Raw genomic sequence first — 19110 nt, 5'->3', positions numbered from 1 at the left:
TTGGCGATTGGCGGCCCACCATCAGCAACGTCATCATCATTGCAAGATAACCACTGTCATCTGTGTCACTGTCATCCAACATCATTATCCTCATCATCATCATCATGTTTATTGCTGTCATCATCTTGAACATCGTATTCATGACCATCATCGTTGTTGTCACATAGGCCTAAACCATATTTGGATGTGTACTATAATTCTCAGTGGATGGCGGAATGGCGGAGCAGCTCTCATGCTCGCTGGCATCTGTGTGTGTGAGAGAGACGGACGGAGCCTGATTGTTCTGTTCAGTGCATCGGAAGGACGAACATTCTGACGTCAACACACGTGGCCCCGACTCACCCCCCCTCCCACACACTCTCCCCCCCAGAAAATAATTAAATAATTGGCTGAGGTTTCGTCGCAGAATGAGAGAATGAGACCTTCCATGAGGTTAATCTCCCCCAAAACTTGTAAATTAAAGTGATCGATTCACCTTCGCAGGATTACTACCTTTTGTCGGAATTGGGAAAAGCGTGAAACTTAATGTTACTTTAATCTGGACCCGTGATTTTTTTTGGTTACAATTCTTCTTGGCAAGGACAGACTTCAAATGTCATATGTTCACAAACAGTTTGTGATGATTTGATCTATTTTTATATGGAGACGGTTGTGAAAGTTCCATAATCATATGCCAAGAACCAGTCTCATGAGGGTGTCACTGCTGATTTCTCACCAATGTGTGCACCCAGGTGGTGGTGATTTAACTGACCCTTGGGAGATGATGGGCTGAGTTGGCCTTGTTATGGGTACGATGAGAGTCAACAGCTGTACCAACTCAGCTTGCTCAGCTGTACGTGTTCTGTATATATGAACTGTGAAATCATTTATGGACATTTGGTAGTTACGGGCCTTATCCATTTCTCCAAATGACACAAAAAGCTGATCATCAGATGGAAAAATCTATAGATACAATAAGTGATTTTCAGATGAATGTATACAGTGTTTTGTTGCACCATTTTCACACCCACGGAGAAGTGCGACTTTAATTAGGGAAGTTGGCTCTTCCGCAGATTTCTAACGGCCGTGAAATTGCGGTTCCTGTTCATGCAGTAAATGTGAACGTGTACGCTTTGCAGGTTTTCAGAGAGCCCCCCGTTGACTCTCTCCAACGCACTTCCTGTGACTTACATGGAAAACAACCATTCATTCAATTAGCACGTTCCTAATCAATGTGAACACCATGGGAAACGTACGCTGGCACACTGACCGAACCTGAGTGGATTTCGAGCTATGTATTGCAATGCTTCCGATGATGAGATCTCTCCCCCTGCACCTCTTGACATCTTTCCCTTCAACCCTTTTAGAAGTGGGGATCGTTATCAGCCATGATCTATCCACAGCCAGATGAAGGCCTCCCGAATTAATTGCCATCTCTCAAGCACGTGACATAATACTCATCTCCCCCCGCCGTCCCACCCCCCCACGAGCTTATCTCATTACTTCGTCTCCTCCGTGGACACCTCTTGGGTTTGTTTATTGTTTTGGATGCAACTATGTCGTTAGTCTCGACCACTGGCCATCATCCCTTCGAGTGAGGTGCAGCCTTGTGCAAGCCGACTTACTTTCATGAACATTCAACATGATGCCTCTAACTTGTACTCCTCTGATATCTGTGACATCCGTGCTTCTGTCTCAAGCTCTTTGCTAAATATGGAGCGTTCAAAATCTTGGATTTATTGATGAGTTCTGTCTTTTAGTGCAATTCCCAGCATGCACCTGCTATGACATATGGATCAGAAACATGGGCGATGGCATAGAAAATGGGACAAAAAATTTAACGTTTGCCAAAAAGTGAAGAGGATATCATGCTTGCAATGTGGGAGTTTCAAGGGGGGTTTTTTGATCCAAGAAAAGACGCACCGAGTCTCGGATCACATTCCAAACACTCACAAATGGTATTGGCCAAATATCCAAATGCAGTACCCTCCTGCAAACGTATTAAGGCTTAGTTAATTGTAAACGTTATGGATTTGCTCTCCAACACACAGGTGTGCTGTGCTAGTAACGAATCGGCATGTTCTGCTTACGTGACAAACCTTACTAATTGGCTGTGTCGGGTGGTGACGGGTTTTAACGACGCATTTATATTTACGCGATCTAACCCAAAACACCTGTATTATGGATGATATTGGTCGCGAAAGCCTACGTGTTAAACTGGCCCAGTTAGTCTTACGTGGGTAAATAACTGGTGACATTATAAACGGAGACAGTCGTGGATTAAGCGGCCGCTGTACCTTTTTGCTCAGCCCCATGGTACGGCGAGCAGGTGCTTGAGAACTTGACGGGCGCTTTGTGGAAGGGACGTCACATAAAATCAGAAGCATCTACACAACTGCGCTGCCCGCAGGGAATTGCATGCACTCGCGACGCACGCGCAACGTGAAACACGGCCCGTAACCCCACGGGTCTGTCTCATGCCAGGGATTAATTATTTTGAGGATTCCTCATCGTTCTCAAAATGCCCCTTTTGTTCTGCAGTGGTCGTTGGGTGAATTAGTCTTCCTATCACATGGAGGGGCTAGGAGACTAGTAACAGAATTCAAATAAGCCTTTTTAGTGGCTCATACCTGACTTATACCATGGGCTGCCTCCTAATTATACAATCCAGCTGAGTGGCACTGTGGTGAGAATGCTCATCTCACAATCAAGGTTGTGAGTTCAAATCATAGTTGGAGTTTGCTCAGCCTATCCTCCCTCTGGGCTAGATAAAATAACTTCTGTACTGCTTTGGGGGAATGCAATATCGTTTGTTTCTTTGGAAAGAATGGTACCATCCATAGAAATGTGGAATGTTCTCCACTGTCTTAAGACGTCTGACAGAAATGAGCACTGCTCTCATGCAGTTTTGAACAGGGGACACTTTGACTGTATGCAATGATAAAGCTACATTCTTGGTGTAGTAATGTGGATGATATCAGCCAGATCACCATCAGCAGCCTTGTTTTAGCAACTGCTGGATGAAGGCCTCCCCATGTCATTGACTCTTGCTATGGTCCAGCGATGCCTCAATCCATATAGTTCCCACACATGAATGAATCTGATAAAAAAAACACATGTACAAGCATATTTTACCACAATCGTGTGTGGTTAATGCAGACTTGTTGCCTTGTGATAGGTGTCTATTTGGCGTTTGAACATCTTAGCACCTACTGGAAAGGCTATAGCCTATTTATTTTTATCATCATCATCTTGATACTGACAAAGAGGGTCCCCCATAGATACGAACTAATCTTATCGCTCTATCCCCAAGGTGCTCATCGTCTGCAGAATGATCACTCCCCTGACTGCCGTTCTGCCACCAGTCTCATCCATCAACCTTTAAAAACCTTCCCGTGATGTGTGCTGTCTTTCCAGTCACTGTGATGTCTCTGTTGTTTGCGTTTGTTCTCCGATTCATATGTTCCCCTGTCTGTCTCTCAACGATCTTCCCAAAATGCATCTGACCATACTCATCATCTTTTGTTACTTTTACTTGTAATTGTCTCATATCTTCCATCCACACGTCAATGGACGATAACATGCCCTGATTGGTAACATTCCATTAGTACGTTATCACTATGCTGATTTTATTGTTAAATCTCCAAATAATAGACAAATCTACTGTTGCTTATTTCTTTATTTGTATTATTTTGATCCCAGTCCACTTTCAATAATTTCCATATATACAGACAGCACTGTTGTAATTCCCTGTTGTGTTCCTCCGACAATTATTGTCTTTTGTTCAGAGAAAAAAAACCGTGTACGCGACTTTCATTCAGGTCATTAACAATTATGGCAACAACCAACACGGACTTTTCTTTTTTGCAGCTTATCATCGATTTTGTTCAAAGGATTTCAATTATAAGCGTACAAGTCTATCTATCTGGCCACTCCTTGTTGTGCGTGCAAGCTCGCCTGTGGTGCAGCAGGAACGATGTCACTCCTTCTGGCTGCATTTGCACAAGTTTTCAGGCTGGTGCTCTGTGGCCTTGAGGGCGCTCCTCGACATGCATGTATGTCGAACTACGTGGCCAAACCTTGCTAATCGGAGGTGCGGGACTGCACGTGCGTGGGACTCGGAGGTTCTTATCACTGGCCACGAGGCCACGCGTCAACCTCTGGCCTCTACTGTAGCCACGATTGTGCAATGCTTCTGCACAACGAACGTTTCCAATGCCCCCGGGAAGGATGCTTGAAAGTGCAGATGGGCCAGAACCTTAGAACTTCACCCCAGTGTTCTCGTAAGCGTGTGTGAATGAGGACACACAGCGAACGCTACGTTTTTCGAGCACTGTGGGGTTTTTTTTTTGTCCTCTCATCTTCCTGAGGAGAATTGTAACTGTTGTCGTTGAGTGGCACAAAATATATTTGGAAAACCGTATGTGGATTTTCAATTACAATGCAAGGCTTGGCTCCAAGTGGCACACATGAGCGCACACGACAAAACAAGTATTTGTTAATCACATTTGTGTCTAATCAAAACCGTCTTGGTTGGAGATCATCGAGAATTCTAATTGCTCTCAAACACTGATTTTGTGCCCGCTGTGATAATAACGCAAGTGGGAGAGCTAGAGAAGTAGCGTGTTTATAAATATGTATCTGACCGTTGTCTCTGCAGACTCAATTGGAGAAGTTAACTGGCTTTTATAAAACCGTCAGCAAAATCAACTTTGGGCCTGGCAAATATAGGAGGCATCTTGGTTCGCTTTTATGTATCTTGATCTTCAGAAACTTATGGAAGTTTCTGAAGATCGAGTTGAGTTGGGTTAGAGTTAGCCACACTTACATGATGATTGAAAGGTTTATTGTATCATCACAAGAAACATTGATTGAATGCTGTTGTGCTATCCATGACAACAGTTTTACAAGCTGTGTGCAGTTGTGTGCAGGGCAGATAGACACTAAACACATCCTCTGTTAAGAGCGTCAATAAAAAATGCTCAAAGCAAAGCCCATCACCCGACGATCACTCGTCCCAGTGTTCAGGCCACCAGATTTGGTGACGCACACTTGTAATCCAGAATTATGAAGGTTGGTTTGGTGGACTGTGTAGAGACTTCATTGTGTGAGCCACCAGCAGGGATACAATGTGGTCAGATGTGGCAGTACAGCAATTAGGGTGTGACCTGTTCATTTTTTGTTGGTGGTATCACTTTTATGAGTCGGTGTATGATGGACACACCGGTTTACTCTCACATGCAAAACACCCATTGATGAATTGGTCAAACACATAAAGCAGGTCATTCTTGAAAATGAGATGGACTATCTTGGTCTCTTGAAATATGACCTGGTTAAATAAAACCTAAACACTCAAAAGTGGGACACTTCTGAAAATGAGTCTTGGGACTCAGTGAAACTCTTTCTTGTTATGTGAAGGTTAACGGTATTACCATTATCACAACTATCATATTGTTTCTATATATAGTTAGGGGAGCATTAGAAACTCTTTTAAACCACTTCCAAAGCCACAAGTGTAATTGTGTGATAATTAAACCCTTTCAATAACACACTTCCCTATAACCTATTTAACCATACCAGCTTTCTCTGAACCAGGAGCCTTGCATTGGCCTCGCTCCCAACACCTACTCATAAAGCGACACACTCAAAAGTCACAGAGCAAATGATAGAGGAACGAGTAACCCTGAGTGTACTCACACTTACCACAGGAAAAATAGGTGGGTTCCACACATGGCAGATGCATTCAATACCATGGTAAATCATATTACTAATTTACAGCTATTTTGTCAATCTACTGCTGGATGAAAGTTTCCCCACACCAAGTCTGTAATGGGAAGGTTTTTTTTTTATAAATAGTGTCTGTTGTTGAACTGAGAGGCCTAGGACTGGTTTGGATGTCACTTGTCACTCATGTTTGCCATAACCAGGAATTTAGCTCAGCGTGCCTGGTTCAGTGTAGTGAACTAACCCCTTTCACCAATGTCAAGATGTTTCCATGCAAATCCACTTTCCTTGAGCGTTGGCAAATGACACACGAGCAGATGTGTATATGCAATTAATGCCAATGTTTACTTTTAGGTGGCAAGAAAACGAACACATACACTTTAACTTCGTTTTGTAAAAGCTATCAAAAATGATTGTTTTTCGCCTCATACTTTTTTTTTAACAACTAATGTGTATGTCTGTGTGTTTGTGTGTTTGTGTGCTTGCAGATGGCTTGAGAGAGGAGAGAGTCACCATGGGGCCTGAAGCCATACTTAAGCTCAATAGAGAACTCACTAATAGTAAGTCCTTCGAAGTGGTTCTTTGGTCTTCTCCAAACATGAACATGTAGCATCCTCTTTCATTCTGATTTTAAGCTGGGAAAAAAAGTTTCTGTTTTACTCTGGAAAGCCCAGATTGCACATGATGTAAATATTGCATAGTTGCCAACACTTTGGGCTTTTTTTTTCACGTTGATTTAAAAACTAATTATTTACTTCACTGGCAAGTATCCGTATGAATCATAGCAAACACTTAAAAGTTATTATCGTCAAAGTCATGGCATCTCCCTCAATTAAACAAGTTTCGGGGTGGCTTGTAACCAGGGGTGGAAATTCCACATTACCGAGGCAGGGACATGCTCCTTCTTAGGACCACCATGATTGACTTCCCACAAAAGTGGTACTCACTTGATGAACCAAGTTTGACCTCCTGCTGGGATGTGAACTCACGATGTTGCGAATGTTTGTGGCCGTGAGAGGGCACGCTTTGCCGACAGCCCCACCCAGCGAGATACCACTTACTTAGTTTGCAAAATGTAACGGGCGGGTTACCGTACTCTGAAGGCGGTCGTCACTCGAGTTATAGTGCACGCTGCCCTACGATTTAAACGGGCAGGCGCAGCTCCGTTTGGGTGGGGGAAGCGCCGAACGTTGCGCGTCGCAATCGTGTAACGAGCACGCGGTAAAAATAACCCCGCCCCAGAGCACACGTGCGCGCGTAGCCGTGAGGGTCCTCTCTTGCGGCAGAGCACCTGCTATCGGAGCGACCGAGCAGAGTTCCTTCCAGAAAATGTGTCTATTAAAAGCCACTGCGAAGCTGCGTTACAACGCCCGTGGCGCCCCAAAGGGGCCGAGGCCAGGTGGTTGAATTTAGCGTTGGAAGGACACGTGGCAGGCAGGGTAGGGTTGAGGTTTCAGTCGCCGATCCCTTTTTACTCCCCTCCCCTTAAGAAAAAGAAACAGGTGCTAGGCTTTGAGCCTTCATGATGTTGATTGTCTGTGGCGCGGCCGCGTATCGGTGGCTGCCGTTGCTGCTGCTGTGAAGAAAAAAATAATAATGCCCCACAGACCGAGCCAGGCGCTAAATTCAACACGGCCCGAACCAAAGGCACACCGAGGTCTGTTGACATGTTGGTATCAAGAGTGAGAAGGGCTATGCAAAAATGAAGTCTTTATTACTTAATAAGGATACATCACTTGAGAGGGTTACGTCTCGCGATGCTTCGTGCTGATCTCACATTGTTTGCATGCTATGGCGAGCCGTGATAGCAACGCATGTCGACCGACAGTTTAAGTTTTTTCAGTTTTCGATTCAGTTTCATTTATTTGGTATAGCCCTATGAGCACCGTAAACCAACGCTGTGTGCAAAAATCCCAGTGGGATGCAAGTCAAACAACAACAACAACCACAAGACAACTTAGGCTAGGCAGCGCAACCTCACAAAACCACGGGCGCGTCCGTCCATCTCACGCCCGCTGTTTGCTTGTCACAGTCACAAGCGTCAACCATCCGTCGGAATTCGACAACTACTTTGCGAGGCAGAAGAAGTGCGCGGAGGGAGACGGGCAGGCGAGCAGCATCGCCGAGTTCCTGCGCCGCAGCGACACGGCCGTGATTTACCCGGAGGCTCCGGAGGACCCTGCGCTGCACCAAGGCACACCCGAGCACGAAGGACCGGCAGAAAACGGTACCCAGAGAGCCAGAGCACGCGCGCGCACGCGCGCTCTCCACCAGCAACCACAGTGGCAGTAGCCAATACGGCCACGTGTTGGGTAGACTCAACGCGGCCCGTTCAGTGGCTCCAGAAGGAAGTGAGCGACATTGAGCGCTGTGCAGGTCGTAAGAGTCGCTGTCCCAGCAACTGTTGCCACCTACAGCATGGTGGGAGGTTGCCTTCGCGGTGGTGTGAGGTCGACGGTTAGCTATGCAGAGGGGGGTGGCATGCAGACCACATGACTCCTTAATCTGTCTGCAGGCTGTGGCCATTCGACTGTGTAAATACATTCTTAATTTTAGAACTTTCGTGACTGCAGGAATTATTATTTGGTTCTTTCGGTTAAGTCACGTCTAAAGATAAAATAATAAATTAAATTAAATAATAGAATACGACGTTTCGATTGCAACACAATCAATCATCATCAGGTATAATGAAATAGCGACATAAAATCTAACCAGAAAACTATAGACAGACATATTAGCAGACAGATATCACCAAGATACATAGAGAGAGCAACACAGGTAACAGAGAGAGGTGGTCGTCTCTGTGGGGTGGCCTTAAATAGACAGAGGAGGGCGGATGCAGAGAGAGGGAGGGGGGTTAGAGAAAAAATTAGCATATCAATGAGTGGACAACAAACAAAACGTGGTGCTGCAAGTGCTGCATCCGCCCTCCTCTGTCTATTTAAGGCCACCCCACAGAGACGACCACCTCTCTCTGTTACCTGTGTTGCTCTCTCTATGTATCTTGGTGATATCTGTCTGCTAATATGTCTGTCTATAGTTTTCTGGTTAGATTTTATGCCGCTATTTCATTATACCTGATGATGATTGCTTGTGTTGCAATCGAAACGTCGTATTCTATTATTTAATTTAATTTATTATTTTATCTTTAGACGTGACTTAACCGAAAGAACCAAATAATGTGTAAATACATGTTGATTGTTCACTTCGTAACGTGGTTTTTTTTCATGGCTTGATCGAGGCACATATCTGAGAAGCCTATAAAAGGCGGGCAGCTTTTTCAGGGGTAAAAACATATGGGGGGGGCGGTGGTGGTGGTGGGGTCACCTGTCTGGGTTCACCTATGAACCATCTTCTGCCATTGCTACCCAGACCTAAACCATCGGTGACAGCGTATATCTGCTGAAACGAACATCGGGAAGCAACTGATCTCTGAGAGAGCCAGCGTAATGTAAATTCCCCATTGCAATAGCTGGGGGTGGGGGGGGGGCATTCTCTCCACACCGCAAGCAGCCGCCAAACACGGGGGGACGCGAACTCACGTGAGTTGCCCCATCGCCCCCCCCACCTACAGATGCGCACGTTGCCAGCGCGCTGGACGCCTTCTCGCAGCTGCTCGCCTGCCCGTACTGCGACCGCGGCTACAAGCGCCTAACGTCGCTCAAGGAGCACATCCGCTACCGGCACGAGGGGCGCGCGGAGGGCGACGCGCCCCTCGTGTGCCCGCTCTGCCCGGGCTCGGCGTTCGCCACGCGCGCCCAACTCGACCGGCACACGAGCACGCACGCGCGTCAGCAGGTGAGGCTGTGATCTCTGATCTCACCGGGTGAGGCTGTGATCTCTGATCTCAATGGGTGAGGCTGCGATCTCTGATCTCACCGGGTGAGGCTGTGATCTCCGCTCTCAATGGGTGAGGCTATGATCTCTGATCTCACCAGGTGAGGCTGTGATCTCCGCTCTCAATGAATGAGGCTGTGATCTCTGATCTCATTTGGTGAGGCTGTGATCTCCGCTCTCAATGGGTGAGGCGGTGATCTCTGATCTCACCGGGTGAGGCTGTGATCTCCGCTCTCAATGGGCGAAGCTGTGATCTCTGATCTCACCTAGTGAGGCTGTGATCTCCGCTCTCAATGGGTGAGGCTGTGATCTCTGATCTCAATGGGTGAGGCTGTGATCCCCGCTCTCAATGGGTGAAGCTGTGATAATCACTCTCACCAGGTGATGCTTTTGGACTATTCATCAGGTGTCCCTGTAATCCCACTCGTCAGGTGAGGCTGAAATTGTTCTGACCAGGTCAGGGTGTATTTACCATCACCAGTTGAGCCAGTAATCCCGCTCATCAGGTGAGAACGGTATCACTTTTCAGGTGAGTCGTGATCACTGACCATGTGTGATGGCAATCAATCATACTGCAAGGCTATACTTACTTACCGAGTGAGGCTACAATTGCTCACCGGGTGAGGCTGTGATTCCTCATCAGGTATGACTGAAATCACTGACCAGGTTAGACTGCAACCCAAGAGGTGAGATGGTAATCACTCTCCAGGTGAGACAGTAATCATTCAGCAGGCGAGGGCCAAATCACTCACCGGATAAGAAGGTAATCATTCGTGCAAGCGAGGCTGTAATTATTGACCAGGTGAGATGGTGATCAAGCATCCAATGAGCTGTGTGAGGCTATGCCCAGATCATCGGATGCGAGGTAGGTGTGGTTGTGATTGGCTGGCCACGTCCTCTGTGAGAGAGCGTTGTGTGCCTCCTGCATGCACGCTTGTGTGCTCCTGCACGTGCCACGGGCCTCCTGCGCGAATGTCCACGCAGGCTCTCATCGCCTGCTTTGTGGTAAGACCACAAGCTCACTGTGGACAGCTACAGCGGCAGTAATGCCGTGCGACGCACGTCAAATGCAATGCGTAGGATTTTTTCCCCCCATGGTTTTTGCAAACACGGTGCGTACACGGTCTGCACCAGTAATACAATATAGGTCATTCTGAGCAAGAGACGCTAAGAGCATTTCACGGCAACTTAAAATGGGTAATTCCAGTGCAGTTGTTTACGTGTTGCCATTATCCGAGTGCTCCCCGTCCAGGCAGTGGAGGCGCTTTTTGTCGATGACAGGTGGCCCATGGATATGGGGGGGCATTTGGCAGTGCGATATTGAGCTGTGGGTGGGATGGGGAGGGGGTAAGGGTTTGGTGGGAAGTTGCGTCACTGAATCAGATTATGTTGGGAACAAACGCGATCTTTGTTCATGGCCTCTTCCCCCAGAGAGACCAGCTGTCACCCCACTGGGAAGTCCCAGCAGCTGCACTAGGGTTTAAAAATACAGCCTTTACTGTCCTCATACCAACTGTGTGTTCATGCTGTCCTGCACATACATGTCAGCACGCCTGTGCCCATGTTTGCGGAATTGAAACACCGCATTTCGCGATGAACGTTACGTGTTTAATAATCCCATGACCTGCAGTGGTGTGCTTAGGATTTCTTTCGAGTCATTCTAGCTAGCAGCAGCTGGAACGATGTTCCACTTAACATAACAAGCGCTATGTTTTTTGCGTGGCCTTAATCGCTGAGATGATATCACTATTGTCAAGCAAGCTGTCGCTTTGTAGCTGTGACGTACGATCCAACGCTGCTAAGGCACGATTCGCGGGTTGCGCAAATTTCATGATGTGCATGAGAATAATCTTCTGTACTACAAGGGGACCAGCCTTTGGTCGCACAGCAAATAGGTTGCTAACCTATCTGTGCAGATTTTCCAGTGTTATCTATTCATGCGCACGGGTTTTATGTTGACAATCCAGTTTCCTCTCAAATGCAACAGACAACGCCTGGAACTGACCAAACATCTCTAGCAGGCTCTTGAGTTGTAAAGAGTTGGAGGGACGCGGTTGAATCTTTGATAGGTAAATAATGAGCTGTTATTATTGAATACAAAATTTATGCAAAACCCAATTGGCAGTGGATGGAATGATGATGTTTTGTGAACGATTAATTAAACTGAAGGAGACATTTTTGAAAATAGTCCATCGACATTCATAGGCAATTTCAAAATGGTGCAGTTTACTTGTTCAAATCTACGACATCACGTAACATGTACTGGAGCAATGAAGAAAACCTTACTCATGAAACTTTACAATTCCAAAACGCTGCAATGAGATCAACATTTTAAACGGCACACTATATATCAGCGCATTGGATCACACATGCATATACCTGCAATGGCGGTGCTGTGTCACGCAATTGTGTTTACATTCGGGAGATCTTGAGTGCAAATCCAGCACAAAATCCTTTGCTTCTCGCTGTGAGAATGTGGGGTATTCACACCGGGTTTAGGGCGAGCAACAGGGATGAATGCCACCTTATGTCCGGCACCTCCCGATTCGCACGGTTGGCTACGTACGGTGCGAAAGAAGTTCCACATCCATTCATTGGCAGGGAGAGCTTGAGTTTACATGAAAAAACACCAGTGCCAACTCATGCGGGACTTACTGCAAAAGTCCTTACGTAGGGAATCAACGTACTCGTGAGACATTTCTTACAGTTAAAATAGCTTTGCAGGCAGCCCAAAGACGAATATTAAATTATTATTTTTATTTTAAAAAAACGTCTACAGCATTTTCTTACGTGACTTCAGTGCGAGCACTCATTCCCGTTCGAATTGTGACAACAAATGGGTCGAACTGAACGCATACAAAAATAGCCGAATGAGTCAGCTTGGGGTTTCCACAAAGGCCACATCAGGTGCTGCCAGGGGAGGGGGCGGGCAGGGGGGAGTGTGAATTACATCTGAGCTGTCAATCATGCCACACCTGCCATGCTCACTCCACAAACCTGGACACACCCGCCCCCTGTCAATCGGCCTCGTCCAGATCGTCTCCTTGTCTTGGATGGCGCCGGCTGTTGTGCCCCATCTGGAGGGGCCCTGCTGGCATCATCCAATTAAGATTAAGATCAACGTATAGAAAGAAAAACTCGTGATATGACAAAAAAACTACCAAAGTTCCCCAAAGCTCCAAAGAGCAAAGGATGGTACTATTCACTATCAGTGATCCTGCCTCAGCTGTAGAATTCCCTATTGTTATGGCCAGGAACAAATATATCCATTAAGCACCGTTGACATATCACCAAGTGGTGTGCTTCAGCAGGTGGAGTTAATGTAATGATGATGATGATGAGTTGATTGACTTTGGCCAGAATTTTAACTCATGGGTTCACACTTGGAAGCTCCACTGCTTCACCTACCGAGCTGCCTCCAAATGAATCACAATGACTAAGCAAATAATATCCGTTGGCACAATGTGAGAACGTTGTGAAGTGGTGTTGCAATGGTTAGTGCACTGAGTTTGCATCCCCCGCCGTGGGCAACACAAGTTTTCAGTGACACATGAACTATCCCCCGACACCCATAGCCATTCGACCTCCACTGCCGACAACTCCCATGGCCGACGCAGCATGGCAATGCCTTCATCCATCGGTGGATGGACAAAGGATTGTAGATGTGAATGTATTATTACTCTGAGAGAAGACCCTGGAGGTTGGGTGTCAACAGTGCAACAGCTGTAAGATGTAGCAGAGGCAAGAGAGAGAGAGAGAGATGGTGAGTTCATCACAACATCATTGGCTACAATGACCCCTTAATCTTGACCTTGAACATTCTGCCAATCCCCATTCCACCCGATTCTCGCATTTAATTATCCACCTGTTGTTCGCCATATTCACAACCAACAACCCACGTTGTTTTTGACCTCATGGTTGTTGGTTGACCTCTACGTACTCGGCTGGATCACGGTCTTGGGCCCAAGAAGCATGAACATCCCCTCGTCGTGCTTTTTAAAGTGATTTGTCAAATAAGAAACTAAAAGAGGCATTTGGGCCCCATGGTCCACCGCACGATGTCAGGGCAGTGAGGGAGCACGATTGAGATCCAGCATTTAAGCCTTTGGGTGAATAAGAGGACATTTAATAGTTGTCCTCTAATTATATGCTGATGACCAAACTAAATAAGTTGCTTTTACCAAATTCAGCAACTTTCCCCACTGAGAGGCCACAGACACCAGCATGTACATTGGAATTATTTCTCACCCTACATCGCCAACCGTGCTAATCAGAGGTGAGGGGGAAGGACAACAAACTAAACACTGTAATTGAAGCACACCGAACACTGCTCAGAAGAGTAGTGTACACATTAGAAATGTAAGTTAAAGATAACTGGTTGAGTGGCTGAGGAGACTGAGGTTAATGTTATGCGTGCCCTAGAGCATTGAGCGGGCGCTGTTGAGATCCTGGATTTGAATCACGTATTTATCCTCATTTGAAAACAACGTCCTCACTTGGGAGTGAGTTGCATGGCCCTGGTCCCGTCACCAAAGGGTGTACGTAAAAAGTTAAGCCATAGCCAAGAGAGTCTTGCTACCCTAATGAACAATCGGGGTAGTACTCATCTCCATGGAGGGTCCCTGAGACGTTGGTGGATATTTGCTATTCCAATGGCAGGTCTCCATAAGCCAACTACAGTTGAATTCCCACTAAGTGGTGCTTGTGTTTTAGCCCCCCCCCATCTCACTCCACCCGGAGGGGTTAATGGGCTTTATTAATGCTAGATTTGAAGCTTTCGTGCCTGCAAGGATTCATATTCTTAGGTTTTTTCGGTAAAGTCACGTAGGTAAAAAATTAAAATTAATAAAATAAAATAAAAATCACGACGTTTCGGAGGCAACACAAGCTTCCGTCTTCAGGTGGGACCGTCACAGCACGATAGCTGTAGTGACTTTACCGAATAAACCTAAGAATATCTTTATTGATGACCCACAACCCTGGCTGTACCGTACAAGTCTGTAGTAGCACGGTGCACCTCACGGAGAGAGAGCTGTCGTGGCCAGGTGGCACCATATTTGGTAAGGCCCATTACCAAAAGTGGACAGGAACCTCGAGGCAGCGTTCCACCTCGAGGGTGACCCTTGACCATACATGTAGCTCTGAAGAAGGGTTTACCGGCCCCGTCACCCCCTGCCAATTGCACCCCCTCCAGCCAAAGAAATCTTCCTTCAGCTGTTCCCTTTTGCACCTGCCCAGCCTCCTCCTGCCAGGGAGCACAAATAATGCACTGTGCTTTAACCAAACTTGGACACTCTGTTTTCTTTTCCTTTACACGTAAAAAATATATATTTATATCGTTCAGGAAATGTGTTAATATACTTAAGTAGAACCTTCCTGCAAAATAATCGTGAGATTCAAGGAAGGCTTTCCGGGATAAGTGAGGGACTTGGTTTGGTAGTTACGTTACAAGCGTAATATGGAACATTTTCATACAGATAACTGTCCCCCCCATCCCCGTGTAACTGGAGTTTAGTTTATTTGCAGTGCTTTCACTGGTTATTATTGGTTTATTACATTCAAATGTCATGAAATAAGGTTGTTAATTTCTGCACACATATAAAGTATATATCGTATATATTTGTTTTAATCCATACCCTGTGAATTGTTGGTTGTTAGTGCACGTGTTTATAATTATGTTTATACTTTTCCCTCTCAAATTGTGTTGTCATTGTCTACAGATTTGACTTTTGCTCAGTTACTTAGTTGATTTTACTCCGCAGGACGTGAGCGCTCAGAATGCAGGACACCGCAAGTTTAAGTGTGGCGAGTGTGGCAAGGCCTTCAAGTACAAGCACCACCTGAAGGAGCACCTCAGGATCCATAGCGGTAATACCTAAATGCAAAAGGCATTCTATTTCCACAGTAGCATTTTCGTAAAATATTTTATTCCATCGTTAAAAGGTTGCGGTTATTTATTTGACACCGAGAATAATCTATTCAAGAAGCCATTCACTTTTTATCCCATTCACTAAACACAATGCTCAACTTAAACTAAATGTATTCAAAACAGATATTTCATCTACATGGTATAAGCATGTTCTTAATGTAGATGTATAATATGAACACGCTTCTAAATATAACCAAGGTTATTCAGGTTATCCCCTACAAAATACATAATTAATCTCGGGGGGATTTGACTGGGTAAAAAAAAGTTTGGCAGAGGATAATCCTTGATAATCGCAGCTGTAAATACTGGTAGTTTAGCATTTTTTCTGATGGAATTAAGTGTAATACATATTCAACCACGAAAGTCTATATACAAACTCTATAAGCATACACATAACATAGCAAAAGGCCTTTTCCAGAGTGGGAAATGTAATCTATAATAGACACTGTAGTTAAGATTAAATATAGAGTTGATTTTCACACTTAGTGGTGCAAAATACATTGTTGTATTCTTGAAAGTTGGTTAACTAAATGCATTCTCTGGGATCATATTTCAATGTAGGCATATTTCAATAGGTGCTGAATCTTGCATGGATAGGCACACACCTTTGCAAATTAAATGTGGAGACAATAAGCTAATGCCGGACGGCATGACATTGTTGAATGCTCGCTGTGTTGTGCTTGTGCTGTACTGCGTCTGCCAGGTGAGAAGCCATACGAGTGTCCAAACTGCAAGAAGCGCTTCTCCCACTCTGGCTCCTACAGCTCCCACATCAGCAGTAAGAAGTGTATTGGGCAGCCATCGCCTGGCGGGGCAGGAGCTGGTGGAGGCAGGTCCCGGGCAGGTCCCAGGGCCGGTACTTCTCCTTCCACCCGCTCTCCCACCTCTCCCGACAGCCAGGCCCTCAGCCAGCTCAGGCAGAAGTTGCAGGCGAGTGGCAGGCTTTCTCCTGAGCGCCCAGGTCTGGCTCTGCCATCTCTCCCAGAGGCTGTGTGCGTGAAGAGCGAGCCGCTCACGGCCTGCGATTTCTTCTCCAAATTTCGGACGACAATCTCCGCATCGCCAGTCGGTATGAACGGCAATGGTGGTGGAGCACTGCATCTGAGCTCCCCATCCCACAGCAACTTCCAGCACCTATTCCACAGAGACGGAATGGCCGGGGTGCTGAGTGGCCGGGAGGAAGCCATTCTGCAGAACCTGGTTCATTACCGATCCGGCAGCGAAGGCATGGCAGAGACCCCACAGGCAGTGCTCTGTGAGCCAGCTGAAGGAACAAGCCTCAGTGAGGTGAAGAAGGTCCTGCAGATTGTCGATAATACAGTTACACGACTCAAGGTCTGCAGTCCCGTTCGGGAAGAGGCGAGCCGCCCTCCGCCCCAGCCATTTGGAGTGAAAATGGAGCCGGACATCGAGGAGCCCCAGATGACAATGAACACGCCAAAATGCCCTCCGATCTCGCTGCCAGGCCTGACCATCCCCCCGTTTCTAGCTCGTAATGGCACGGCCATGAGCATAATCGACTACACGCTGGAGAAAGTAAATGAGGCCAAGGCTTGTCTACAGGGACTTGGCAGGGACCCGAGCGGGCGGGAGCAGATGGCCTACACGGCGCAAACTCTGAGCCAGCACCTCCGCGAGTATGGCGGCACAATGGATCCCAAGATGTTTGCGATGAATGGCCAAAAGTTTATGCATCAGCAGGACTTTAGCCCGGAGAGTTTTCACTCAGCTGCCACCCCCACTACCACCGGCATGTACCGATGCCAGTTCTGTGGGCAGGGCTTCCCTGGCCCCATCCCCTTGCACCAGCATGAGCGCTATATGTGCAAGATGAACGAGGAAATCAAGGCTGTGCTGGTGCGCCCAGAGCCCAGGGTTTGTAATGAGGCAGCCAGCACTTATCCAGGCATCCCCACGAGCAGTGCTGACCCAGCCATGACCACGCAGGACAAGGTCTCTCTACATTCCCTGATGCCCGAGGGGGCAGCCGAACGGATGGCGTTTCTAAGAGAGGCTTACCGCACACGAAATGTCGGCGAGCCCATAACTGCTGAGATGCTGACGAAATTCTCCATGCTCGTTCCTTCTCCCGTCAACTTCATGAGCCGCTGCCATGACAAGCCGAGCTTTTACCACATTCCTGATCCAGCACCTATCTCTCAGGCTATGGGGGACTTGGCATCATCCGGCAATGGCGATTGTCACCTCGTGCAGAAAGCCTCTCCCAGGGGCCCACCCCCGGCAGCTACAAATGAGTCAAAAATGAGGAGCCCCCCCAGGCAGGCAATCAAGCCCGCACGCTTTAACCTCCCGTCCAGGGTGAACCACGAGCTCTGTCCCGGAAGCGGGCGCTCGCCGTTCCCCCTGAACCTGTCTGCAGCAAGTTTCACGCGTGACTCTAACGGGGATGCTCACACTCCAAACGGCCACTCGCACACTCCAGATGGGAATCTGCGCTCCACCTCAAATGGGTCATCATTGTCCTCTGAGGACAACGTGGCCAAGTCCCAAGCGGAGCCTCTCGATCTCTCCCTGCCCAAGCTGCAGATGGCACGAAAGCAGGCCAAGAAGCGGAGACGAGAGGATCGTGAGAACTTCACGAGCTTAGATCTCAACAGCGATTCCTCGTCGCCATACACCAACCAGGACGAGCCGCTGAACCTCGCGTTCCTCAAGAAAGAACTGGGAAACGAGAGCGAAGGCTACAACGAAGAAGAGGCCATGGACGGCCACCGCTCGGACGCGATGGCCGACGTTCTGAAGCCCCTGTTCGGCATGCCGATGATGTACGGCGCGAAGCCCCCACTCCACCGTCCTCTCTTCTCAGCCTTCCCTCCGGTGGGCGCGTTCCAGCCGCACGCGGGCCTGGTGCCGCCGCCGACCCTTCATTCAGGCCGCGGCGCCGAGCTGGCGCAGTACCCCACGGGGCTGGAGCAGCTGGCGTTTTTCCCGCAGCTGGCCTACACCGCCTTCCCGCCCCTCGGTGCCGCCAGCCTTGCGGAGCTGCAGCTTCGTCGGAAGTACCAGCGCAAGGCCAACTCGCAGGTGAGTGGGGGGGGGAGGGGCGGCAGGGCAGAGGGGGGGGGTATTCCGTGAACCCAGCTCTGCCCCCATTGTTGATGCCATGGCGCAGAAAGTTGTGGTGAAACACAAGGGATGGGGAGTTCCTGGGTGCCCGTTGTCAATTCATTTTCGTATTGTATTACGTCCTTTCAGTGTCAAGTCAAATATCGAATTGTGTCCCTGCTAAGATGAGCCTGAAGTGTGGTGCTCATCTCTTTTGGTAGTCTTTAGTCAATGGCAGAAATGCCACATTACTGTGGCTGCGTTTCAGCCTACACATAGGGCAACTATTATTACATTATGGTGGCATGGTGCACGTTTACTTTGATGAGTCGAGCGTAAATTGTAGACAATAGTATTTCCAACAGTATGGTATCTGTTAACGTGGAATACTCCTCTTTTACATTGTTAGCTGCTTAAACGATACCTTTAATCACAATGGCGTGCAATGTTTCAATATTATATATGTTATATATATATACATTTGTTGGTTGTGCCGAGCAGGTGGTTGACATGCATATTGGGTTGACTAATCTTTCCATATGATCACTGTTGAGATTATTTTGTAATGAGTATGT

The 19110-nt window shown here is 47.3% G+C and overlaps 1 protein-coding gene across 2 annotated transcripts in view; it reads left to right on the top strand.

The window, feature by feature from the left end:
• The window catches only part of ZEB2 (zinc finger E-box binding homeobox 2), a 117180-nt gene that overhangs the window by 87862 nt on the left and 10208 nt on the right, over positions 1–19110 (top strand). For both annotated transcript variants that reach the window (XM_078609271.1, XM_078609280.1), the window contains exons 3-7: positions 6192–6263; positions 7736–7930; positions 9278–9501; positions 15303–15408; positions 16173–18514. In XM_078609271.1, coding sequence (XP_078465397.1) covers positions 6192–6263; positions 7736–7930; positions 9278–9501; positions 15303–15408; positions 16173–18514 — 2939 coding nt within the window. The remainder of the gene's footprint in view (positions 1–6191; positions 6264–7735; positions 7931–9277; positions 9502–15302; positions 15409–16172; positions 18515–19110) is intronic.

The sequence above is a fragment of the Lampetra planeri genome, chromosome 2, assembly GCF_965212315.1.
Source record: "Lampetra planeri chromosome 2, kcLamPlan1.2.h2, whole genome shotgun sequence".
Classification (NCBI taxonomy): domain Eukaryota; kingdom Metazoa; phylum Chordata; class Hyperoartia; order Petromyzontiformes; family Petromyzontidae; genus Lampetra; species Lampetra planeri.
The sequence above is the reverse complement of the archived record's forward strand: the minus strand, read 5'-3'. Positions and strand labels throughout refer to the sequence as shown.